The following is a 25,095-nucleotide window of genomic DNA, read 5'->3' as shown; positions in this document are numbered from 1 at the left end:
ATCCGCTGTACAAATACAGGGCTACTGCCAAGCTGTGGGAACAGTAAATCTTCCTCACTCTTTTATTCATGCCCTCGCGTCTGCAGACAGTGCCGAGGATAAACAAACCCCACCAAATCCCCGCGGGCTCTAGCAGTCTGGCAGCCTCTTCTTTGCTCCTCTCTGATCCCCTCCAGGAGGCAGAGGCCAGGAGAAGAGACCGACCCAGCTCTGATGCGGGCGGCAGCTCCCCCCACCCCGTCCCCTCCTCCTGAGGGAGCTCAGCGAGCATCTGTCACATGCTGAGCCCCGTACCACGCTCTGGGGACCAGAAATCAGTGAGACCTGGGGACACCGGGCAGTCAGTATTCCTGGCTTCCAGCAGCAGCACTGCATCTGCCTCACCTTCCAGCCCTCCCCCAGACCGCAGAGCTTCTGGGCCTGGCAGGGCCAGGCTGTTTGCTCAAAACATTTGGCAAGATGAGCTGCGGCTGCCCTGGGTGCCGTCTGAGGAACCACCGAGGGGAAGGATGGGCAGCCGGGTCAGCTGCGGCCCCTGTGGAAGGAGGGACTCTCGCTCCAACAGCCTCTGGACCAAGGCAGCATCTCTGCAAAAGAGTCCAGATCTTGAGAATTCCTGGGAGCCCCTCCTCCTGCAACTCTGGGCCACCAGGGAAAGCTGCTTTTAAGCTCAATCAGACCAAAGGGGGCCTGGAGGAGGCCAAGGGGAGCTGGCTTTTGCCTTTTATACGGAAGAGAGGCAATGGACTTAGCATGACCCACTGTCTCAGTTTGCCCAGCACTGCAGGGTTTCTGGGGACACGGGACTTTTGGTGTTACAACCGGCACAGTCCTGGGCAATCTGGGAAGGTGGGGTTCCCCTAACTGAGGGGCCGTGGGAAAGGCTCCACCCTCTGTGAGCCTGACACATGGCTCGGGACAGAGGACAGCTTGAACCCAAGCTGCCTGGTAATGCTTCTGCAGGCGGAAAACTTTCCTCACTACTGGGCCACGTGCAGGAGGAAAGGCTGGAGAGCAGGGGGTCCTGTGGGCAGCTCAGGAGCTGTCAGGGGAAAGTAGGCAGAAGAAAAGTGTCTGCGGACTTCAGGGCAGGGAGGAAATTCCCTCACTGTCTCTAGGGAGCTGGCACCCATGGGGCCCCACCCAAAGCCTGGGGTGTTGGGAAGTGAGCTGGGGAGCCCCTGAGAAAACCTGTCCTTGAACCCTTCGCCAGTGTACATGGGACATGGGGAAAGATGGCTTTAAAATCTTCTGCCTGGTGCCTCATCCCCCCAGGACCCAGAGGGCAGTCAGAGCGCTGTCCTGGAGAGGGCCTGACACAGCAGAGCAAGCTTGTTCCTTTAGATCTGTCCCAGGGAACAAGCTCTTCTCCATGGGTGTCCCGACTGGATGTTGGGGGGGGGTTGTGCAGATAGATGTCTCCAGAGGCAGCAGAGGTTTGTGTTAAAGGCAGCCTGATAAGGCAGATCCCACGGAGACCCCCTCACCCAGACCCCTTATTTGATAGATGGGAGAGCAAACTCCAAGAAGGCTGAGTCACTAGCTCAGGGCAGCACACTCTCCAGTGGTTAAAGACCCAGAAGGGACTGTCCACCATCAGATGCCACAGCCAGAGATTCCTTGGAAGGGGGGATGCACTGAAGATAAGCCCAGCCCTGTGAAAGCCCCCGCCTTCCCGTCACATTAGTGACAGATCACACCTTCTGGAGCCAGGACTCCTCTCTCCATTCTGTTCAGTCCCCAGCGTGGTCCACCCCAGCACCAAGCCCAGGAGAAAGCCCGCCAGCAGATTTCCCTGCACTGCTCGGCCCTGGGGCTCTGGGGGCACTGGAAATCTGCAGAGGGTACCTGCAGGCTCCGCCTCTCCCTTTCCTGGCCTCAGAATGTGTAAGAAAGACCAGCTTCGCCTCTCAGTAGGAAGCTGCTCCCTACCTACGATGAGGAGCCTTCCTAGAGGTGGAGGTGTTTAAGACACAGTTTAAAGGGCCGTTAACCATACTGGGCTCCAATGAGTTTAGCAGGAAGCAGAGCCCCAGTGACACAAGCACAAAGATACATTCTGGTGCGTCTAAGTGGGGAGGTGGGGAGGGATCCAGACCCAGGATGACGAGGGAGGCGAAAGAGTGGGAGCAGGTGTAGGTGGGTTCTCTTTTGAGCAACCAGGAGGGTCCTAAGTACATGGCCAGGAGAGGGCAGAAAAGGAAGAAGAGAGAAAAACAGTGGGGAGACTCAGGAAAACCATCTCCTGACAGCTACTGTACCAGCTTCTAGCATTTACAGCATTTCCAGTTTCGTCCTATGGTAGGTGAACCCAACAACACTTCCAAAAATAAAATGCAGGAAACAGCCTGAGAAATGTTTCCGAGGAATGACAGGGTTGCCCCCTTGTTCACGGCAACTCTCCTAGGAGAAGCAGGACTCCACGGAAAGTCTAACAAGGAGAGAGAGCCTGCACCCCGCTGTATCCTCCAGACCCCCAAAGCACAGAGAAGGAGTAGATGAGAGAAGGGCTCTACCCTGGGCCTGGCAGCCAGGACCCACCTTCCTGGGAAGTCTCAGGAGGCTGGCAAGCTCTGCCGAGGCAGGTGGGATGCTGAATCCTTGGAGAGAGAGACAGGTTTCCTGCACACAGAAATGCCCTGACTTAGTCAACAATAGGCCCTTGGAGCTCCCTTAGCAATTACTGCCTCACCACCCAGCTTCGTGCCTGGCTGGCCGCTAATAATTTATTGCAAATAAGTCTCATGGCTCCAATAAGGCAGCCGCTTCTCTGCCTCTGAATTCCCTGCAGCGTGTCACACAGCTGGGCACCCAGCTGGTCCTCATTAAAATCCTTCCGGACCTGAATCTTGCTACCCTTCCTTGCTCCCATCTCCAGCCCTGCCCTCCAGCAGCTGGCCCAGGGCACCCACTTTTCCTCACTTTCCTAAGGGCTGGATTGGCAGTTGCCAATACAGCAAGGGCAGGTGAGAGCCTCTGAGTCTGTAGATCTGACTGGTAGCCTGGTGAAAGATACCAGGACCTTCTATAGGTAAACAGGGAATCCCTATTAGCAAATTCTCTAATTAGGGTTCTCTTTATCGTTCTCCTGTGGAAAATACTCATTTGTAACATTTTAAGTCAGACCATGCAGAACTGGACATCTGTAAGAACATTGCCCAGGAAGGGTCTCTGGCAGGAGCCACTTCCCAGGTTTTGGTTCCCTCACCTATAAAAAAGAGGGATGGCAATGCATGACTGTAGGCAGGTGACTAAACCAACCTTCCCATTCTATACTTCTGTGCAATACTGGACCATCTCGTTCATCTGTGTGCAAAACAATGATGTGGATTTGGCGTAAAAAGACTCGAAGTTCCCATCCTGGCTTTGGCTCTTATTAGCTGGCTGGTCCTGGGGAAGTCACTTCATCTTTCTGAATGAATTTTCTCACCTGTGAAATGGGCACAATAATAATATCTTCACCACACAGATGGTGTGAGATTTAAATGGGATACCACGTGTGAGCAGGACTGATAAACTGTAAAATAGTATCCAAGTGTTACTGATTATTAACAGATCATAATGACTGTGGTAAATAAAAACCTCCCTTTAGGGCTTCCCTGGTGGCGCAGTGGTTGAGAATCTGCCTGCCTATGCAGGGGACACGGGTTCGAGCCCTGGTCTGGGAAGATCCCACATGCCGCGGAGCAACTGGGCCCGTGAGCCACAACTACTGAGCCTGCGCGTCTGGAGCCTGTGCTCCGCAACAAGAGAGGCCGCGATAGTGAGAGGCCCGCGCACCGCGATGAAGAGTGGCCCCACTTGCCACAACTAGAGAAAGCCCTCGCACAGAAACGAAGACCCAACACAGCCATAAATAAATAAATAAAATAAATTAAAAAAAAAAACAAACCTCCCTTTAAATAAGCAAACGCCTATGGGCAACAACAGAAACACAAAAAAGATCATCGCTGATGGATTTGCTGGTAACTCTTCCCTGCCCAGGGAGGTCGGCAGCCCTGAAACCGCCTCTTGAAGCGGGGACTCACCAGAGTCGGGTAAGTAAATGCTGATCTCGGGATGGAGGCTGGAGGTCGGGGCTCTCAGAACACAGGGTCAGACCACCCACCACCTGCCAGGGCCTCACCCACGTTGCTTCTGCAGTTGGGCAGCAGATTCCCAGCAGCCACTTCCCCAGCTGTTTTTAAACGACAGTAAATTGTGGCCTTTTTTTTCTAATGCACTTCTTTGAAAAGGAAGCAGACCCTCCAGGAATGAATATTCATTTGTACCACCCCTCAAAAAAATGCTGATAAACTCACGAAAAAGTTGTGTTATTGCTAAACGCTAATTGCATTTCCTTGGGTAAGCACCATAAAAAATTCATTGCAGTTTTTAGAAACAAGATACCAATTGCATTTTAATTGCTAGAGAGGAGAGAGTGGGGGAGAAGCTTAACCAGGAAAATGCTAACTTGGCAGAAACTCAGAAAGACATCTCCCGAGCCAGAAGGCCCAGTCCTGAAACAAGAGCTGAGGAGAGATGGGTCTCGTGGGGAAGCCAGACCCTCCCGGAGGAAGCACTGACTCAGTGGCACTCAGACTTGCAGTATCAGAGCACCTGGAAGGCTGGGGCTTTCTGTTGTCAATCATGACATGTAGATTTAACAAATGTACAGAATTATATGAGCAGGAGTCAGTTCCAGAGCTTTAAGAAACATGTACAGGAGGAAAATTGTAATTCTACTACCCCTTAATGTGGGTGTGAGAGAAAGAGAGAGAAGGGGGATGGGGGCAGGACGGGACCGAGGCCATACATCATTTCACTTTAATACCAGAAGTCCTGGACCAGTTCACAGAACTGTCATTTAAAACCTACACCCTATTCCAACACCAACCAGAGTGTTCTTACCGTGCCCCCCTCCCCACCCCCAGCCCCAGCAGGGCCAGCCAGAGCCAAGTGAGAGCAGGAAGTAGGTGAGATCGACAGAAGAGTGGGGCAGATCCTGACTCCATGGGCTTAACCGGGGCCGGTCCAGCCTTGACCCCATCTGCCCAGGAGCTTCCCAGCCTGGGTCAGTAGGGAGGCACTTCCCCCACCTGAGAGCACAGGGAGAAGGCGGGCCCCGGGCATCCCTGAGCATCCTCCCAAAAGATGCGCACAGGGGCTGGGGAGGGGAGGGGGCAGAAGGGCAGGCTCCCGACTGCCGCCAGCACCCTCTTCCTCTCCGGCTGCTCCCCCTCCACCTCTCGGCTCCCCCACCTTCCCAGCCCAACCCCAGCTTCTCTCCTGTCATTGAGGCTCTCTGGTGAGATAGAGGGACTGGAAATCAGGGCTGGAGGGGAGAGGCCCTGTGGCCTGGAGGCTGGCCGGTGGGTGGCGACTGTCTCTTGTGCAGCGATAAGAGATCCATGCCTTCTGCATCCGGGGCTGCTGCTTCTCCTCCATCTAGTGGACCTGCCAGAGACCCCAGGAAACATTAGGCTGGAACACAGTGAGACTGAGGAAACAACAGGACCAGGGGAGGGAGTCCTGGGCTGAAAGAGAAAGGAGCTGATCTACAGAGTGGCTCCACCCTTGGTTAGCCGAGTAACTAGCATTTTAATAAATCACTTAACCACTCAGAACCTTCATTTCCACTTCTATCAAATGGGGCTAAAATATCTGCTTCTCTAGGTTTTTTGTAAGGTTTGAATGAGAAGGTGGACGCATAGGTCCCCTGTAAACTCTAAAGTTTATTATCTACCACCTGCCCTGAGCCCAACCTTGCAGAAGGATGCTTCCCACTATCACACCCTGCATTTGTAAAGTACTTTATGCAGATCACATGCTTTTATACACATTCTCACTTGGCTCTTCCACTGAACGGATGAAGTGGAGTGGCCAGCCCAGGATCACACAGAATGAATCCGTTGCTGAACTCAAACTGCTAAATGCTGAGCTCTCTCCCTAGGGCAGGGAGAGCAGGCACGACCAGGGATGAGTCATGGTCACAAGTAAATACATAATAACACCTGGGCCACTCACTCTAAGCCTAGCGCTGGGCAGGCCTGACCTCATGTAATCGTCACATATGATGACATATACAGTAGCCACGATGGTTACTACCAGGACACTGAGGTTTACCGAAGTTAGGAATTTGCCACAGGTCCCACAGGAAATGGCAGATCTGGGCTACAAACTCAGGTCAACTCTTCCTTAGTGAATGCTTAAATTCATAGAATGGATTCAACGTTATAAGCTTCACTTCTTCCTCCTCCCAGTCTGGGAATATTCCCCAGCCCCCAGCAGGGCCCAGGCCCGAGAGATGAGGGTCACGGTTTCCGAGGGTTAGTGGTCCTTCACAAACGGGTCTGCCCCACCTGCCCCCCGACTCACCTGCGCCACCTGCCCCCCGACTCACCTGCGCCGTGTCCTGGATCCAGCCCAGGAATTCGGCAACCTTGGCGTAGACGCCGGGGTGGTTGGGCTCTGCGCAGCCGCGGCCCCAGCTGACCACCCCCACCAGGCGCCACGTGCCCTTGTCCAGGCACACCAGGGGACCCCCGCTATCCCCCTGCGGCATCCAGGCCCCGGGACACAGAGAAACAGGCAGTTAGTTAGTCCTTCCTGGTGGAGTGGCGGCAGACCACTCCCCAACCCCCGACCCCCGGGGCCAGGAGTACACACTGCATCCCAGGCGGTCCTGCTTCCAGGACAGATCCCGTCATGCCTCGGCCCCCCTTCAACCCGCAGCGCGCTGCCCACTTGCCTGGGCGCCCCCGCTCGCGGAGAGGATGTCAGCCGGGCGCCCGGCCGCAGGCCCCGCCCACCCCGCCCCGGGGCCCCGCCCGCCTGCACCTGGCATGCGTCGGCCCTCTGGTCCAGGTAGCCGGCACACAGCATGCGGGGCGTGAGGGCGCCGCTGTACACGCAAGAGCTGTTGCAGACCTGGGTGCTGAGCAGGGGCACCACCGTGTCCCGGAGCGTGTCCGACCTGTGGGCTGCGGGAGGCAGATGCGGAGATGGAGGGGCGCAGAGCAAGGCCCGGGAAAGCAGGGCAGCAAGAGGGCCTTAGAGGCCCCGGAGGTGCGGAGGCCCAAAGAGGGGAGCCCAGGATGGGAGCTGTGGACTCTGGGCGAGGAGGCAGGGGTCTGTCAGACTTGGGGGCTGGGAGCGAAGAGGAGGAGTAGACCCCACACATACACCCTGCTGCTGAGGCCGTGGCCCTCCTGGGAGAAGGGGAGGGGGAGGAAGGGGCCTGGGTTTAGGGGAAAACACCAGGTCGTTCTCCTAGAAAGACCCAGGCAGGGGAGACTGGGGCCCCTGGGTCTGGCCAGGGGTGATGCCAGAGGAGAAGGGGGCTGGCGCTGCCCTGTGGCCAGGGGAGGAGGAGGTGGGAAGGGGAGGTGCCTCCCCTTGGGAAAGGATGCCTCCCCGACACCCACACCCCTGTGCACCCCGGGCCCTGGGAGCTGACTCACTGTGGCTGGGGTCAGTGTGGCCCCAGCCAGACACCCAGCACTGCGAGCCCCTCGGAAAATCCTGCTCTTCAGCCGGCAGGCACACGGCACCCACGGTGTCTGCAGAGAGGCAGGGATCCCGGGTCCCACTCCGGCTCGGCCTCCCTGCCCGCGAGCCTGGGCAAAGGACCAGGGCGGGCGTGTCCTCCACGCCCCCTCCTCAAACAGTCCTGGCTCCGGCCTCCTGTACAGCTGTGTGGGTCAGGCACTGGCCCACGTGGGAGCTACCATTCACGCAGAGGACAGTGTGGAAACTGCAGCGTGCCTGGTGCCCTAGGCCGGGCGGTGTACACACGGTGCATCCCCACCTGGGGCTGAGGGGGGATGGAAACTCCTTCTGGGTGTTTGTACCTAACTTCTCCTAATGAGGACCCATTTTGGATTTTCCCCAGGGCGTGTGGACCCTCTTGGGACATGGTTTCCAAAAGTGTGCGACCTGTCCTGTGGACGGAGCCTGAACCTGATTTTACGTAATGCATAGACCTGCCGTTAGTAAACGCCACTTCGCTGGGAGAAAGTATTTCCTCTTCGGTTCTCTTTCAGCCCCTCTTCTGCACCACGGAGAAAGAGTCTGTCTGGTGCTACTTTGTGCCTCTCTTCACGCCTGCCCACCCCTTCCAAGCACAGAGAGAGCGGCCTGACGCGGCAGTTCTGCAGAGCACAGCGCCTAGCTGGGACTTGAGCACTGTTTTGCTTTCACTCTGTGCATTTTTCTGGTTATTATCTATTTACTATAAGTCATATGGGTTCTCCAATTAGGTAGTAACCTAAAGTTTCCCTTTAAATATATCCATGTCAATTTAGAAGCATTAACTGTTGAACAACGGTGCAGAGAGCACACATATACGGTAGAATTTGTGAACGGCATAGAGTAGAGCAACCACTGTTGCTGGGGAAACCCAAGGCTCCAGGTAGCAATGGGAGGGAGGAGTGCTGAGTGTGTGTGTGTGTGTGTGTGTGTGTGTGTGTGTGTGTATGTAGGTGTGCACAGGAGTAGGTGTGCATACTTATGTGAGCCTTGCATGAGTGTGTGAGCGTGTGAGGGCATGCACACGTGTGTGTGTGTGTGTGAGCATGTGTGTCTGTAGGTGAGTGCACTTGGCACATGCGTGTGGAAGAGCTGCCCTTCAAGGGCAGATGCAGTGGAGGAGACGCTCTGCCCTGGGAATTGTTTGCCTCGTGAACTTGAAGAGAGTCAATTCCCTCTCTAAAGGTCAGCATCCTTATCTACATACACCGGCCTCAGCTCCCTGTCAAGTTTGTTCTGAGGATGGGGTGAAAGAATACTTGGTAAGGTAAATCTTATTAACCGTAACATGGTGCTAGTTATTAACTGTTATCCTATTAACTGTCAATACATAGTTAACTATTATTCACTATAACCCGGCCGGGACCTGGCACCAGCCTGGGGATGGGATGGAGTAGCCTGTTGGGAGATGGAGCCACTGAGAAGCTCTTCTTGGGATCTCGAGGCAAATCCCGCCTGCAGCCCAGATGGGAAAAGGGCCAGAACCTTTGTTCCCAAAAGAGCGTGTGGAAGAGTTGGCGCCACCCCAGGTCCAGGTGATGCCAGAGTCCACGACGGTCACCACATGAAGTGAACGTTGGGTTCACAGCACAAGGGGGTCTTAGGAACCCGCGGGGCTCTCACGCTCCCGGCGCCGCCCCTCTCACCGCAGCCTCACCTGAGAAGTGGAGCGGGGTCCGGAGCCGCAGGAGGGCCACGTCGTAGTCGTGACTCTGGGCACTGTACAGAGGGTGGGCGATGATCCGCTCCACCACAGCCCCCTGGTGCGGCCTGACCGTGCTGTGGCTGACCAGCCCCGCATGGACCCGCCAGCTGGACCGGCGGGACAGCCTGAAACTGCACAAGGGAGCCGAGCTGAGCCCGGGGGAGGAAGGGGCCGGAGACGTTGACATAAATGAGTTGGTGGGGGGAGGAAGCCAACAAGCGCGGCTGTTAGTGGGGGCCCCATCACCAGGCTGCAAGCTCCCAGAACCCAGGCCTCTTAGAATACCCCAGCAGCTGGCAAGACACTGGGCATGCAGTAGGTGCTTAATAAATGCTCAGGCACTGATGGAGAGAGAAGTGAGACAGTATGATCATTGGCCACCACCCCTGCACTCTCCAGCATAACCCTCTTCAAGTACAGCAAACATGGAAGGGCCTTGTGTGATTATCATAGCTCTAAGCCGAGTCAGCAAAGCTTTCCGCAGTGCTGTCTCCCCACTTCCTAAGTGTGATCGCTGGGGAGGCACTTCGGCTCTCCCAGCCTCAGTTTCCTCACTATAAGATGAGGATTACACCACCTGCTTTGCCCGCCATCAACAGAAGAGGGCCGAAGAGCTCATTCATTCTTTCCAACCAGCATTTATTAAGCACCTACTATATTCCAGGCCACGGGGACAAGGCAGGGGAAAAATCAACAAAGGGATTCAGTGGTAAACAAGACTCTTCCCTGCCCCCATGGAGCTTCCAGTGTAAAGGGCAAGAAAGACATTAAACAAATAATTACATGGAAAGTGATTTAATTACAGTGGTGATAAACGTTAAGAAGCATGGAGGGCTGTGAGTGTGAAAGCATCTTAAAAACTTAAAGACCGAACAAAACTAAAGAACCAATATTTGTATTATGACTGCTATTTAGGCAGAGCTGTTCTTGGCACTGAACAGGGAGAATTTCACGAACACCGCCCGGGCCCACTCGCAGCAGACATGGGAGGCGGACAGTTGGACATTGTATACAGGACGCTCCAACGGCCAAAGAGAAAATGCTAGGGGGGCACCCTCCCCCCAGCAGCCCCCAGCCTTGCCTGTGCACGCAGTGCGCCGCGGTCACCACCCAGTGCGGGGCCAGCACGGAGCCCCCGCACGTGTGCCGGGCACCCAGGGCCACGCTGGCCTGCCAGGGCCAGCGCCCGGGAGCCACCGCCTGCCCGCCCACTATCTGGGAAGCCAGGGGCCTGGTCCCACACTCTGCAAACAGACAAGCACTGGTGAGATGGAAAGAAAGCAGGGCAGGTATCAGCACTGTCCTAACAGTCGGGGCCTGTGGTCCAGCGTGGACGGCTCCCGTTTATCATTCCTGGCCCTAAGCATGGGGCGGGAAGCTGGAAATGTTGGTTACACATCCACCTGCCCCATCAGGAGGTGCGCTCGCTGAGAGCAGGGGTGGTGCCTGCATCATCTATGGAGCCCCAGGATCTAAGAAAACGCCTGTCCCATAGGAGGGGTCAAATGGTGTCATGTGGACAGACGCGTGGAAGGACAGATGAAGAGATGACTAGATGACTGGGAAGACGGGTGAAAGGAACTCTGCAAAATGTCTCCCACTTGGCCTCTCTTTCCCCACCATCCTTAGTCTCCAGAAGCTGCTGTTTCCCCTTTGGGGCACCCCCAGAGGCCAGGGAACGTCAGAGGCCAGGGCGGGGAGTGAGGCAAGGAAGTTATCCACCCAAACCAGTGGCTGGTGGTGAATGGGACAGAGGTGTAGACGGGGCTCTGTTTGGGTAGAACTGTGTCTGCAAGAAGGGGCCCTGCAGGCAGGTGGGCAAGGAACTCCACCCCAGACCCAGCTGAGCTTCCCAGTGGGGATGTCCCACCCTGAGGGCACGGGGGAGACGCCCTCCTCCCACCGCCTCCTTCCCGGACCCAGAACAGGACTCACCAGAGCATCTGAGGGAAACAATCTGACCAGAAGTACAGCTGTCCCTGCAAAACAGAGGCGGCGCCAGCAGGAAGCTGGGCGGGGCCCACCCCAGGCTGCACACCCACCCGAGGGCCTGGGGGAGGGGGGCGTTGTTGGGGGGAGCAGAGGGGGCCTCTCTGTAGCCACAGCCACCTGCTTCCTGCCCCCACCCAAGCCCCCAGGCCCCTGCTTGTAGCAGGTCTCTAGAACAGCAGCTGTGCTCTGCCCAGCCGTCCCCGGCACACAGGACTTCGAGGTCCTCCAGTTGGATTTGGGCAGGGCCCAGAGTTACAAATGGAGCGCTCATGACTGTGACAATCGGCTGTTCCCACTAAGGCCCCTGAGTAAATGTGTGCTCAGCCGATGAGTGGGTAAGAGAGTGAGTGAACCGACTCAGTTCTTCGCCCCGTGCTGCTGCCTCAGATGACTCCACTCTCCCCCAAGCCCTTTGCCCGGCCCTGCGTACTCAGATGCCTGCTCTCCTCTTTCCCCTCCTCCTTCCTAGCATAAACCTCAACTCCTGGGAGTTCCCTGGCGGTCCAGTGGTTAGGACTCGATGCTTTCACTGCTGAGGCCCAGGTTCAGTCCCTGGTTGGGGAGCTAAGATCCCGCAAGCCACACAGTGAAGCCTAATATAAAATAAATAAAAATTTAAAACATACTGTTAAAAAGAAAAAAAAATCAACTCCTTTTGGAGCAAAGCCCTCTTTCTTGACTTCTCTCTTGCCCCCAGCATCCTAATGCCTGGATTCTACTAGTTTCCCAAATCCACGGCCCCCTGGCTCTCCTGGCAGAGTCAGTCCCACCCCTACTTCCCTTTGCCCATTAAGGTATCTAAGACAGGGACCCCACGTTCCCCTGATCGGCCCACAGGGGACAGGAGCCAGATAGGAGGGGACTGAGGTTCAGGCGGGAACAGTGGTGAAGGGGTGAGAAGGCTTTAGAGCAGGGGCAGGAGGAGGCTGCTGGAAAGCTTGAGGACACCCAGACAGGGTGAAAACCCGCTCAGCTTGCACCCACCCCCAGGATTTGGGGAAGGGGCCATCCCAGAGCCCTCTCTTCTCTGGAGGGTCTCCAGGTTCCAGACAGTCAACCATCTCTCTCCTGAGATAGCAGAATTATCCAAATAAAGTGCGGCAGGGGTGAGAGGGACTAGTTTGGAGACAGGAGCCTGGTTTCAAGACTTGGTTTGGTTGCTTATCAGTTCTGTGACCTTGCACAAGGCCCTTTACTTCATTGAGTCTCAGTTTCCCCACCTGTAAAATGGGAATAGGAGTACCATTTCAAATCCTCTGACAATAACACCCAATCCTGCCGTTCTTGTGAGGGGCAAATAAGATGATATATGTGAAACTTTGGTGGGCAGGGCTCCTGTGAGCTGAGTTAGTAATTTCTAATTGGGAAATATTCCTCTTTGTTGTCCTATCTCACACCTCCAGTGTCCTCGCCACCAGGCTCTCGTGATAGGAAGATTTTTGCTGGATTGTTCACCAGGAAGTGAAGGGCATCACTCAGCCCCCTGAGAAGCCCTACCTGGGCTGCCACACCTCCTCCGGGAGGCCTCCCAGTCTAGGAGAGAGCTGAGCAAACTGCCTGGAGCTGTTGAGCCTGATGTCAGACAGGTTCACTGCCTTGTGGTCTGTGAGTCTTGGCAGGAGAAGGGAATAAAACGGGAGGAAATCGGCTTTAAACTGAGGATCGGCACGAGAGATGGGGGTTAAGTATAACTGCAATGTGATACTATACCAGTGTAGTGACTGAGCAAGACTTTGACAATGACCTCTTCTGGGATTTATATTTGTTAAAAATCAAGGATGTTCAAAGGAGAGAAACAGACTGGGGCACCATCATGCCCAGAGGCCAGGAGATGACCAACATGACCTCTTGCCATTTCCTGAGTACTTTGATGGTGACAGACAGATAGAGGTCTTCAATGCTCCTCCCCCACCCATCAGCTCTCCACCCTCCCCAGGCCCCAGCTCTGGCCCCAGCTACCTGAGATGCCCAAGGCTCCGGCAGATCCGTACCCCCAGGGCAGAGCTCCAGCCCTCGTGGCAGACCAGGAGCCAGTCTGGCCGGGCCCTCACCTGCACTTCCAGCAAGAAGTCCTCGGTGTTTATTCTGAAAGACACTGAAACCACAGTATGAAAGCCACATCCCACCTGCTGTGGGATGGAGGGGTGGCATGGGCAGGGCGAGCCGGACCTGGCCACCGTGAGACCTAAAGTGGCCTTCACGATAGCATCTGGGTCACCCCATATCAGGCTCCCTGTTCCCCAGGGAGCCAGCTGTTTCCGAGAACAAAATAACCCCTCTTTGCGCAGCCTTTTAGGTTTGTGTTTTAACCAAGTGCTTTTAAACGTGCTCCATCACTAAGTGTCACAGCAACCCTGTGGGGTGAGAATTCCCATCCTCACATTCTGCAGAGGGAAGTAAGGCATGGAGGTTAAGCGACCCGTCCTAGGTCACAGGATCTGCAAGTGATGGATCCAGGTCTTCTGATTTCAAATCTCATGGCAATACTGGTGATGGTTCCTGTTTCTTGAGCATCTGCTTTTTCCAGGCTCTGTGCTAAGCCCCCCCTTTTTTTTTCTTTTAACTAACTAAGGGGGAGATTTGGGGGAATTTTTTTTTTAATTTTTTTATTTAATTATTTTTGGCTGTGTTGGGTCTTCGTTTCTGTGCGAGGGCTTTCTCCAGTTGCGGCGAGTGGGGGCCACTCTTCATCGCGGTGCGCAGGCCTCTCACTATCGCGACCTCTCTTGTTGCGGAGCACAGGCTCCAGACGCGCAGGCTCAGTAATTGTGGCTCACGGGCCCAGTTGCTCCGCGGCATGTGGGATCTTCCCAGACCAGGGCTCGAACCCGTGTCCCCTGCATTGGCAGGCGGATTCTCAACCACTGCGCCACCAGGGAAGCCCTGTGCTAAGGCCTTTTATTTTATGCTCTTATTATGCTTACAACTTCATGCAGTAACTATTTTCATCTCCACTTCATGGAGAAGGAAATGGAAGCTCAAAGCAGTAACAGACCCAAAGGCACACACAGCTCGCAAAAGCAGGCTCCAAGCTGACCCTAACTAACCTCTGTAACTGATTCTACCCGCAGCCTTAGCAGCACCGTATCTTCAGATCCTCAACTCTTACCTGGAGGGGAGGGGACAAGATTTGGGTGTGGGATGCAGAGACAACGTGGCGAGACGTTCCCAGCCCTCTGTGCGTTCTTTGCCCCTGGGCCCAGACCCTTGCCTGTCCCAGGCGGGCTCCCCACACACACCTGGCTCCTCTTCCCCACACTGCAGCCTCACGCTGCCCAAAGGGCGAGTCGCCATCTCTCCTGGCAGCCTGGGCTCTTGGCCGTGCCCCAGCTAGAGATCAAGACCGTCCCCCGGGAGTGCTGAAAGCCCTAAATCAGACATCAGCTCTACAAGGCTGGGCCGTGTCCCCACCCTCACAGTACGGGAGACACAGGTGGGTGGCAGCGAACTCGTGGCCCTTCAGTTTGGTCCTCTTGCCCCCAGCCAGAAGGGAGGATCCCAGAGCTGTGCAGGGGCCCGGGGCCCAGGTGGGAGTCCTGCGACCTTGGGGCGTGGCCCACCTGCTCTGGGAAGCGAGGGGAGCAGGGCTTCCTCACCGCTGGCCTCCGAGCAGTTCAAGCTCACCTCCTCATCCTGCAGGGTCCTGGGAACAGGCTGAGAGGCAGCCGGCCACAGATACAGTGCTTCAGAGGACAAAAAAGACAAGGAGAGGCTGGGGGAAGGACGGGCTTCCCCTAGGAGGGGGCCAAGGAGCAGAGCAAGGGACCTGCAGCAGAGGGAGGCAAAGGCAGCCCCCGGGGGGCTCCTCACCACCACCCTGCCCGAGGCAGGTCCCCCGCAACGTGCAGAAGAGAGCCATGGCGCTCTCAATGTCTCTGTCTCTGTCTCTGTCTCTCTCTCTCCCTCTGACTGGGAAAGATCTCTTGGAAAAGTTTGACAAGGGTCTCCCTGGATCATCCACTCGAGCACATTTCTCACTGTAGGACTGAAACGTTCTTCTTTACATAGAGCCCGAGTCCCTCCTGCTGGCCCTTCACCCCGTTTCTAGTTGCTGTCTACTCAGAGTAGATGGAAAAGACGCTCATCCCACCTGCCTTGAACACCTGCTCAGCACCCGTTCCTCTCTCCCAGCATCCCCCAGATCCTGTTCATTGCCCCTCCCCTGCCACTGAAGGTCCCAGCACTGACCTAGAAGCCAGGAGCCAATGCTCGCACCAGCCAGCAACACCAGGGCTCCCAGCACCGCCCAGCCGCGCTGCCCTGTGCACCAGCGCCAGGCCCAAGAGACTGTGGGGGAGGAGGGCAGGGGAGCGTCTGGGGGCCCTGCCTCCGCCTGCCAGCCTCACTTCACCCCGAGACGCCACCCCGGGACCAGACAGCCCCCGAGTCGCGGCGGGAGTTTGCCCCACTGCACCTGCCCACCTCCCCCTGCCCCATCATCCTGGGGTGGGTAGGGGGCAGAGCTCTGATGACTGGCGCCTCGGAGCCCACTCAAGCCCCCACGTGGGAAACAGAGCAAAGCAGGTCTGGGATAAATAGTGAGACAGCCTCTCACCATCAGTCATTTAAGGCTGACCTGGGAAGATCTGGGGAAAAAGAATCTGGAGGATGTAGGAAGATTGTCCCTTCACTGCCCCCACCCTGTCATTCCCCGATGGCCCGGTCTGGCCTACTGGGTTGCTGCTGGGCCTCGGGCCTCTGCAGTTGGTCTCCTGGCTCTGCTCTGAAGATCCAGGATCCTGGACTTTCCTCTGCATCCTGAGCCTCCATGGGGGCTCGGCCATCCAGCAACAGGCTCTGGGGAAACAGCTGTCAGTCACTCACCAAGGGGAGAAATCACCACCGACTGCAAGAAGTCCCCACTCTCTAACTCCGGCCGGGCCCTCGTTGCCCCTTGTGAGCCTTTTTGCATCTTGGGGACTCCATGTGTGTTCCCATAGATGCCCCTCGGGCCCCCCTGCTGTCCTGGAGCCCCTAGCCCCGCCCACCTTTCTCTCACACAGCCAGTAAGTGTCAGAGCAGAGACCTGAGCCCAGATTGGGCCAACTCTAACGCCCACACTCTTCACCACCCCCTCACCTTGGTTCCCACCAGCGTGGAGGACATCCACTGAATCCCTGGACATCCCTCCTCAGATCCTAAGATCCCATCCTTCCTCATTCCCTCCTATCTCGGAGGAAAAACTGCCCCTCCCCTACGAACCGTGCATTCATTCACCCAGTAAATAGTATTCAGCCCAAGTGGACAGTCCACGGTGGGGGATACTGTAAGGAGTTCAGGGTAAATTAACGTGGACCTCCACAACCACCGCCTCAAAGAACCTACTTGTGAGTCCTGAAGATAAGTCATGTAAACAAAGCAGCACATGTTCAGTGACAGAAGAGAAGTTCAGTTTAACTAACATTGGAATTCCAAAGGAGAGCTTACTTCTTGTTGGGGAGATCAAGAAAGGCTTCCTGGAAGAGGCAGCCTCTGAGACAGGCCCTCATAGATGAATAGGGTTTGAACTGACATATATAGTCATTGGGTGTTCCAGGAAAAAGGTGTTGAGGAGGCTAGAGTGGGGTAGGTCAGACATTTGCCTAAAATTCATGTGCCATGAAGAAGAGTAATGGAAAGTAAGATCTTGGCAAAAACACTAGACCAGCAGTTCAAAGCTAGGTCTACAGCCTACTATATGAACTTGGTAACTCATCAGCCATCCAAATTTCAACTTTCTCCTTTATGAAATAAGAGTGATAACCCCTGCTACACATTGAGTAGTCTCCCCCATCTAGCTTTGTCTCCATTCCTTCTCCATGCTAGAGCAATCTTTCTAAAATGCAAACATTAGCAAGTTAACACCATCTTTAAAGTATCTAATGATCTTTGTAGCCTTCAGGGTAAATCCAAATCTCCCTTGCATAGCTCACAGCATCCTCTGTGATCTCGCCCCTCCTCACCTCTCCATCCTCACCTGGCAGCACTAACTCCTCCACGGTGGAACTCAGGGTGATACTAACACACGTGCCTGTCCTTAGCATCCTCACACACTCTCACACCACGGAGGCATGGCACCTGCTGTCCCCTTCCCCACATACTGACTCCTATGACCTTGCAAGACTCAGCTTAAGTGTCATTTTTCCAGGAAGCTTTCTTCAACCCAGGTAGCACCTATTGTGACCCTCTATTATGCTCATTTACTTCTCTCTCTCTCTCTCCTTCCTCTCTGGTCTAGGCATCCCAGAGTCTAGCTCAAGGCCTAGCACAAAGTGGGAATTCAGTTAATGCACACTGAATAAAAGGAAGGAAGGAAGGAAGGGAGGGAGGGAGGGAGGGAGGAAGAAAACAGATTATGTGGCGGAAAGGGTTTTATAAAGTACAACACAAATATTAAGTATAATAAATAATATATTAATAAGAAATACGTATAAACTATGGGTCCTTTCTTTAATGAATTTATAATCCAGTAAAGTAGAAAGAGTCCCTTAAAGTTGAAGTAAGTCCCGTCTCCCCTGCAGACCACCTTCCCCTGTCAACAAGGCTTGGTCTAGAGAGAATTCCAGGGCACGCTCAGCCTTTCTTCCTGTCTCAGTATCAAGGGAACCTGGCTTGAAGTTCAGCCTCTGAACAAACTGGCCTCACCTCAGGCGCTGCCCCACCTCAACACTCACCTGTCCAAGGCCATGTGGTAGCCTGCAAAAATGGTCTTTAATGGTACAGGACTTCTTCATCCTTTTTTTGAGGAGGAGTTCATGTAATAATGATTTGCTAAGTGCTGCCTACAGGCAAAGCACCTGGCTAGGCATATGGGGGACAAGAGTGGGAAATAAAAGTCACCCCCGGGGAAAACCAAACCAGGAGGTTGACCACACAGGGTCCCCTCTAGGGCCCCCTCTCCTCTGCACCAGAGCTGCCAGAGGAGACTCCTTCCAAGAGCCTAGAATTCCAAGGGTGGGGTCAGGGGTGGGAGTAGAAAGAAAGAGAGGTCAGAGCAGGGTATGGCCTTACCATATGGGTCCGTGGCACCAATGCAAAACCTCAAGTTCTGCTAGGTAACGTTCTGCTCCTGTTCTTGGGTCAGCATTGATTAAATAGCCCGGCCAGCTTGGTTGGAAGATGAGGTCTCCCTAGTTCACACATGGCTTCTCCCTTCACCGTCCTCCACACACACACACACACACACCAGAGAGACAATAAACTCTGCTCAGAAACCATGAATAGATCCCTTGTTGCAAGAAAGGGAGTCAAGGGCTAGCCTGGGCTGGGCAGCCTCAGCCCCTCCCATCAGCTAACTGGAAGCTTAGAAGCAGAGAAAAAAGTTAGGAGGAGGAGGGGAAGCCAGCTACTGTTGCTGAGCAACAAGATTCCTTGTGCCAAAAAGTGTGCCCCATGCATGCTGGCACAATCCCCCCACTTCCTGCTGACAGGGCTGTATTCAAGAGACTGATATTAGCATTTGTTGAAATGTTTCTGAGTCCTCTGGCTGATATCTCAATTCTGTGTGGGTTGGCTTTTCCAGCAGTCTGGGGCTATCACCATGTTGAAATTGGGATGTTGATGAGGGATCTTTGTGGCCTGTCTCCTCAGGGCTGCACCGGTCACTCCAATGCCAGGGAAATGGGGCCTCTCCACCCCACTGCCCTGGGGACCAGTTCCTATAGGAGACCTCAGTGCTATGTTGCTTCAAAGCACAAGGTGGCCCAGCTGAGCCTGGGGTGGGCTGAACACACCTGGGAGCCATATCTCTTTAGTCAAGGAGGAAGAAGAGGTCCCAAGGAAGGGAAAGAGTAGTGTGGCTCCCCTTCCTCCAAATGCCTCTGATAGATCTCTCAGATGAGACAGTTAAGAACAGGGGCTTTAGAGTCAGGCCTTCATCCAACCCCAGTTCTGCCACTTCCCTTACTCAGCCTCACCTGTAAAGTTATGATAATATTACCTACCTCATAGGGTTTATGCTGGAATTAAATGAGCTATTGAATATAAAATTCTTAGCTTTATAGCTAGTATCTAGCACAGACTCTATTCAGTAAATATTAGCTGCTATTATTATTATTAATGATTACTGTTGAACCTCACTCACAATGAAGGGACAGAGGTCAGCTATGAGTCATAGAAGCAGGAGGAGAACAGGGTGGCTGGAGCTGAGACGCTCTTGGCTAAGTGCTGAGGTCTTCTAGGACAATACTCTTCAGCCTACAAATCTGTATACTTACTGTGTGTCAGGAACTAGCCTGGGCATGGGGAATGAATAAGTCACAGGCTAGGAGCTTGCAGGCTGGGAGGAGAGACAGGAACAGATATAAAGAACTGTTTTGTTTTGTTTTTTTGTAAAAAGTGAAATAACAGAAGCTTGAACACAGAGGTATAGGAGAATAAAGGAATAGCTGACTCCTTTTCTCAGAGAACCCAGAGAAGCCTTCACAATGGAGGAGACATTTGAGCTCAGTTTTGAGAAATGAGAAGGCAATCACATAGAAGGGCATTTCAAATATAGTACAGAGATGTCAGTGAAGATGGGCAAAGTCCCCCCCCAAATTGTCTCCTCCATAGCAATGAGAAAACTGCAAAAAATTTGTCAGAATTAACTTTTTTAGAACTCTGGAAATTAACCAAAGGCTTATAACAATATGGGAAGAGTTTATTAGAGAAAAATGACAGACCACAGCTAACATCATACTCAATGGTGTAAAGCTAAAAACTTTTCCTCGAAGATAAGGAACAAGACAAGGATGCCCACTATTGCCACTTTTATTCAACATAATATTGGCAGTCAAGTCAAGTCAAACTAGGCAAGCAAAAAAATAATTAAAGGCATCCAACTTGGAAAGGAAGAAGTAAAAACTGTCATTATTTGCAGATGACATGATATTATATCTAGAAAACTCTAAAGAGTCCATCAAAAAGCTGTTAAAATAAATGAATTCAGTGAAGTTTCAGGATACAAAATCAATAAACAAAAATCTGGTGTGTTTCCATAGACTAATAACTATCAGAAAGAGAAATTAGGAAAATGATCCCATTTACAATTGCATCAAAAAGAATAAATTGCCTAGGAATAAATTTAACCAAGGAGGTGAAAGACCTGTACACTGAAAACCATAAGACATTGATACAAGAAATTGTAGAAGACACAAATAAATGGAAAGATATTTTGTGCTCATGGATAGGAAGAATTAACATTGTTAAAATGTCCATACTACCCAAAGCAATCTACAGAGTCAACACAATCCCTATCAAAATTCCAATGGTATTTTTCACAGAAATAGAACAAACAATCCTAAAATTTGTACAGAACTACAAAAGACTCTCAAATAGTCAAAGCAATCTTCAGAAAGAAGAACGAAACTGGAGGCCTCACACGCCCTGATTTCAAACTATATTACAAAGCTATAGTAATCAAAACAGTATAGCACTGGCATAAAAACAGACACATAGATCAGTGGAACAGAATAGAGAGCCCAGCAATAAACCCATGGTCGATTCATTTGTGACAAAGGAGGCAAGAATACACAATGAGGAAGGGTAGTCTCTTCAATAAATGGTGTTGGGAAAACTGAACAGCTACATGTAAAAGAATGAAACCAGACCCTTATCTTACACCATACAGGAAAATCAACTCAAAATTTATTATAGACTTATATATAAGGCCTGATACTGTAAAACTCCTAGAAGAAAACACAGGGAGTGAGCTCCTTGACACTGGTCTTGGCAATGATTTTTTGGATTTGACACCAAAAGTAAAGGCAACGAAAGCAAAAATAAACAAGTGGGACAACATAAAATTAAAAGGCTCTGCACAGCAAAAGAAACCATCAATAAAATGAAAAGGCAACATGTAGAATGGGAGAAAAATTTGCAAATTATATATTTCATAAGAGGTTAATGTGCAAAATATACAAGAACTCATACAACTCAATGGCCAAGAAAAAAAAAATCCAATTTTAAAGTGGGAAGAGGATCTGAATAGGCATTTTTCCAAAGAAGACATATAAATGGCCAACAGGTACATGAAAAGGTGTTCCACATCACTAATCATCAGGGAAATACAAATCAAAACCACAATAAGATATCACCTCACACCTGTTAGAATGGCAGGCATCAAAAAGACAAGAGATAACAAGTGTTGGTGAGGATGTGGAGAAAATGGAACACTTGTGCACTGTTGGCAGAAATGCAAATTGGTGCAGCCACTATGGAAAACGGTATGGAGGTTTCTCAAAAAATTTAAAATAGAACTACCGTAAGATCCAGCAGTCCTGCTTTTGGATATATATCCAAAGGAAATGAAAACAGGATATGGAAGACATGTCTGCACTCCCATGTTCATTGCAGCATTAGTCACAGTAGCCAAGATGTGGGGAAACCTGTGTCCATCAATGGATGAATGGATACTGAAGATGTGGTCTATATATACAATGGAATATTACTCAGCCATGAGAAAGAAGGAAATCCTGACATTTGCAACAACAGGAATGGACCTTGAGGGCATTATGCTAAGTGACATAAGCCAGACAGAGAAAGACAAACACTGCATGGTATTGCTTACATGTGGGATCTAAATAAAAAGTCAAACTCACAGACACAGAGTAGAAAAGTGATTGCCAGTCTGGGGGTGGGAGAAATAGGGAGAGGTTAGTAAAAGTGTACAAAATTTCTCTTATATGATGAATAAGGTCTGAGCATCTTATTCCTCTTATAATTAATGTAAGTTATAACATGGATGACTATAGCTTATAACGATGTAATATATAACTGAAATTGGCTGAGACAATAGAACTTAAATGTTCTCACCAAAAAATGAAAAGGTAAATATATGAGGTGATAGATGTGTTAACGAACTAGACAGAAGATACAGATAGCAAATCATGATGTACACTTTAAATATCTTACAATTTTATTAGACAATTATACCTTTATAAAACATTTTTTAGAAGAGTGATTCTAGATTAAACTGAGGTTAGCCTCTTCCTGGCTGTTGTCTCTGCCTGGCTGTCCAAGAAGTCTCTCTTCTTTATCTCTCTGATACTCCTTCCATCCAAGATGAGCCATTCTGGGTTGCCCTGGCCATTTCCCTGGTTTGGACAGAATACCCACCTCTAGAGTGAGGTAGCAGGAGCCTAGGGTTTGAAATTTAAGGAGGCACTTGCTAGCAAATGGACTGTCAGCACTTGATTACCTTAAGAGTGATGCCTTCTTAAATCACGTGCCCTAATGTGCCTTATCGGAAACCAGCTGAAGCAGAACCCCTGTGTGTTCTTCCCCTGGTAATTCAGATGCAGTCTCACCTTAGTCCTGGCCCTGCTCCCTGGCCTCCTCCCCACTGATACTCCCTGACTCCCCAGTACCGCCTCTATGGATGAGCCTCGACTCCTAAGCCTTGAGATCCTTGCTTTCTCTCCTTCTTCAGCCACTATTCTCAAAAACAACAAGGGCCTTTTGCAACTGCCCTTCAGCTGGGCTCTGACACCTCCAGACAGATAACACTGTGATCTTTCTCCTCCACCCGAATGGAAAGACCCACGTGCAAGTTATACAGAATTCTCAGACCTATAAAGTTCTTTTAAAGAGACCACTGAATCTACCATCTCTCCTATCAGAGGAGAAAACGGATGCTCTGAAAGGTGAACAAGCCAGAGCATATTGGAGGCCATCCAAGCCCAAGTCTCCTGACACCTGGTCCAGGGTCTTCCCCACTCCCATACATGCCCCACAAGCCACTTATTCACTAAACAGGCAGACTTAGAGAGAAGAAATTCCTCCTGTGGACCACAGCTCCGGCCAGTGCCTATGGAGTTCCATCGTGATCATGATCTCCCCTTCGTGTCTGCCAGTGAATGACAGCTTCAGCCCTTGTTTGTGGATTTAAGCTTGCCCGTGATCTTCTCTGACTGCCTCCCATACGGTTTTCAGACTTGCTTAAACAGCCTCCATAATCACTCTCTCTTTATCCTCTGGAGAGGGAAATGTTAGTGCTCCAGGTGGAAAGCATGCATGGTGTAAGACGCAGGCTGGAGATTCTGGAACGCTCTGTACATCCCCCTCAGTCCCATCCCACTCCCTTCTTTGGCTTTGTCTACCAACAATGCATCCCCCATCCTCACCCAGTCTATCTGTAGCATGTATGCACGGTATCCCCGGATCCCCTCAAACAGCCCCCACCTCCTTCAATTTCAGTTTGGATCATCCCACTGAGGTTAGTTCAAGCCACCAGACCCTCTACTGCCATCCCACAGCCTAATGAGGCCCAGGCACATACCCTTTCCATCCAGCCCTCTGGAGAGTGGTTTTCTCAATGAAGAAATGAATGACTCCTAAGTCTAATAAGAGGGAAGCTTTAATGAGTGAAAATTGGGAAAACGCTAGATCCAGTTACCTTATTCCAGACCATTACTGCATAGTGATAAGAAGTGAAGAAACCCCAAGTGTCTGTTGCCATATTGCTTGCTTTGGATACAGAGAAATGGATACAAGTGTATTCAGAAGGAAAAGAAATCTCTGTGGTCTCATATGGTAATCAGCTGCTTACTCATTAGCATACTGTCTCTGAGTACTCTCTTCTGTCTTGTTATTCTGACTGAAGTCTAGAATAGGGGATGCCCAAGGAAGTGTGGAGGGCAGCCCCTCAGAAGGGTCCTAAAGGGCCTGGAGGTGACTCTTACTCAGTCTTCTCCCCTCACTGCCCCCTTCCCTCTCCAGCAAGACCCCACTGGCAAGAAGTTTGAATTTTTCTTGGCAAGTAGAAATCTGGAATATCTTGGGCTCATCTTTGCCTGCTCCCAACTCCTCACCTTCCATCAGTCATTCAAACTGGTCATCTCTCAAATCTCCCAAACCCACAGCCACCTGCATGACCATCCACCAGGATCTTCCCCAGAATGACTGTAACAGCCACCCAGTTGATCTCCTGCCTCCAGTCTATTCCATTCTAATCAGTCTGTACCCTTACTTCTTTTCAGCCAATCCAGATGCTCAAGTATCAATATGGAAGGATAAAATAAATGAAAATGGATCCTTCTTTTTTCTACCGTGCTGCCAAAGTAACATTTCCTAGAGCAAGTCTAAATAGATGAAAAACCTTCCATGGCTCCCCAAGGTCCCGTGATAAAAGCATTCATTCATTTACTCATTCATTAATTCAGCAGTCTAGAATAGGGGATGCCCAAGGAAGTCTAGAATAGGGGATGCCCAAGAAAGTGTGGAGTTGGTCCTACCAAGTGCCAGGCACTGTTCTAAATTCTGGAGTTACATTAATGAATGAGTCAGGCAGAGCCCCTGCCCTCAAGGAATTTATAGTCTAGCTCCGTCAAGCCAACAATTAGAGTGCAGTCTCTGATGGGGAAGAACAGGGTGTGGTGGGAGCACCTAACTTGCACCCAGGGTGTCCTCAGCATGGAACGGAGGGTTCTTTCCAAGTTTACCCAACATACTTTTCTAGCCTCATCTTCTTCCTCCCCTTAAGCCTTTTCCCATAAGCCAGTCACTAGTCCTTCTTAGACTAAACCACAGCACCTGTGTTCATGCTGTCCCCTATTCCTGAAATACCCTTCCCCCTTTTACTAATTAATTATTTTAGTCCATCAGTCAGCCAATATATATTTATTGAGAATGTACTATGTGCCAGGCACTGTGCAAACACCAAAGATACAATGCTGAGCAAAACCAGACACAATCCCTGCCCGGTTTGAGTTTGCCGGTTAGTGGGAGGAGACACACATGAATCAAAGGACCACAGAAAGTGCACAGTTACAGCTCTGAAGAAGTGCTATGAGAGGTACAAGGTGCTAATGAGAGCATGTAACAGACATATGACTGAGTCTGAAGACTCAGCAAAGACTTCTCCAAGGAAGGGGCGATTGGGCTGGGATCTGGGAGGGGCGAGAGTGCTCCAAGCAAAGGCAACAGGCAAA

The 25,095-nt window shown here is 51.8% G+C and overlaps 1 protein-coding gene across 13 annotated transcripts; it reads right to left on the bottom strand.

The window, feature by feature from the left end:
- Positions 1 to 33: 33 nt before the first annotated feature.
- TMPRSS5 (transmembrane serine protease 5) lies at positions 34 to 24,324 on the bottom strand. 13 transcript variants are annotated; one of them, XR_014268018.1, is made up of 13 exons: positions 18,197 to 24,324; positions 15,880 to 16,003; positions 15,395 to 15,493; positions 14,767 to 14,889; positions 13,166 to 13,301; positions 12,704 to 12,817; positions 11,150 to 11,193; positions 9,167 to 9,345; positions 7,443 to 7,541; positions 6,820 to 6,962; positions 6,383 to 6,535; positions 3,893 to 5,436; positions 34 to 3,582 (listed from the first exon to the last, which is right to left on the bottom strand). XR_014268018.1 is itself a non-coding variant. In XM_082477107.1 (13 exons), exons 1-13 carry the CDS (start codon positions 18,197 to 18,199, stop codon positions 5,428 to 5,430), a joined length of 1,389 nt encoding a protein of 462 aa, XP_082333233.1. In that variant the 5' UTR covers positions 18,200 to 24,324; the 3' UTR covers positions 5,343 to 5,427. The 13 variants fall into 13 exon arrangements, 6 of the variants coding, with proteins under 6 accessions (XP_082333233.1, XP_082333236.1, XP_082333234.1 ...); XR_014268021.1 differs by lacking the exon at positions 18,197 to 24,324 and having other exon boundaries at positions 34 to 1,042; positions 2,542 to 3,582; positions 14,767 to 15,191; positions 15,847 to 15,920; XR_014268022.1 differs by lacking the exon at positions 18,197 to 24,324 and having other exon boundaries at positions 34 to 2,622; positions 3,262 to 3,582; positions 14,767 to 15,191; positions 15,847 to 15,920.
- Positions 24,325 to 25,095: the final 771 nt, after the last annotated feature.

The sequence above is a fragment of the Balaenoptera physalus genome, assembly GCF_965194825.1.
Source record: "Balaenoptera physalus genome assembly, chromosome: 10".
Classification (NCBI taxonomy): domain Eukaryota; kingdom Metazoa; phylum Chordata; class Mammalia; order Artiodactyla; family Balaenopteridae; genus Balaenoptera; species Balaenoptera physalus.
This window is presented reverse-complemented; position numbering and strand designations above follow the sequence as displayed.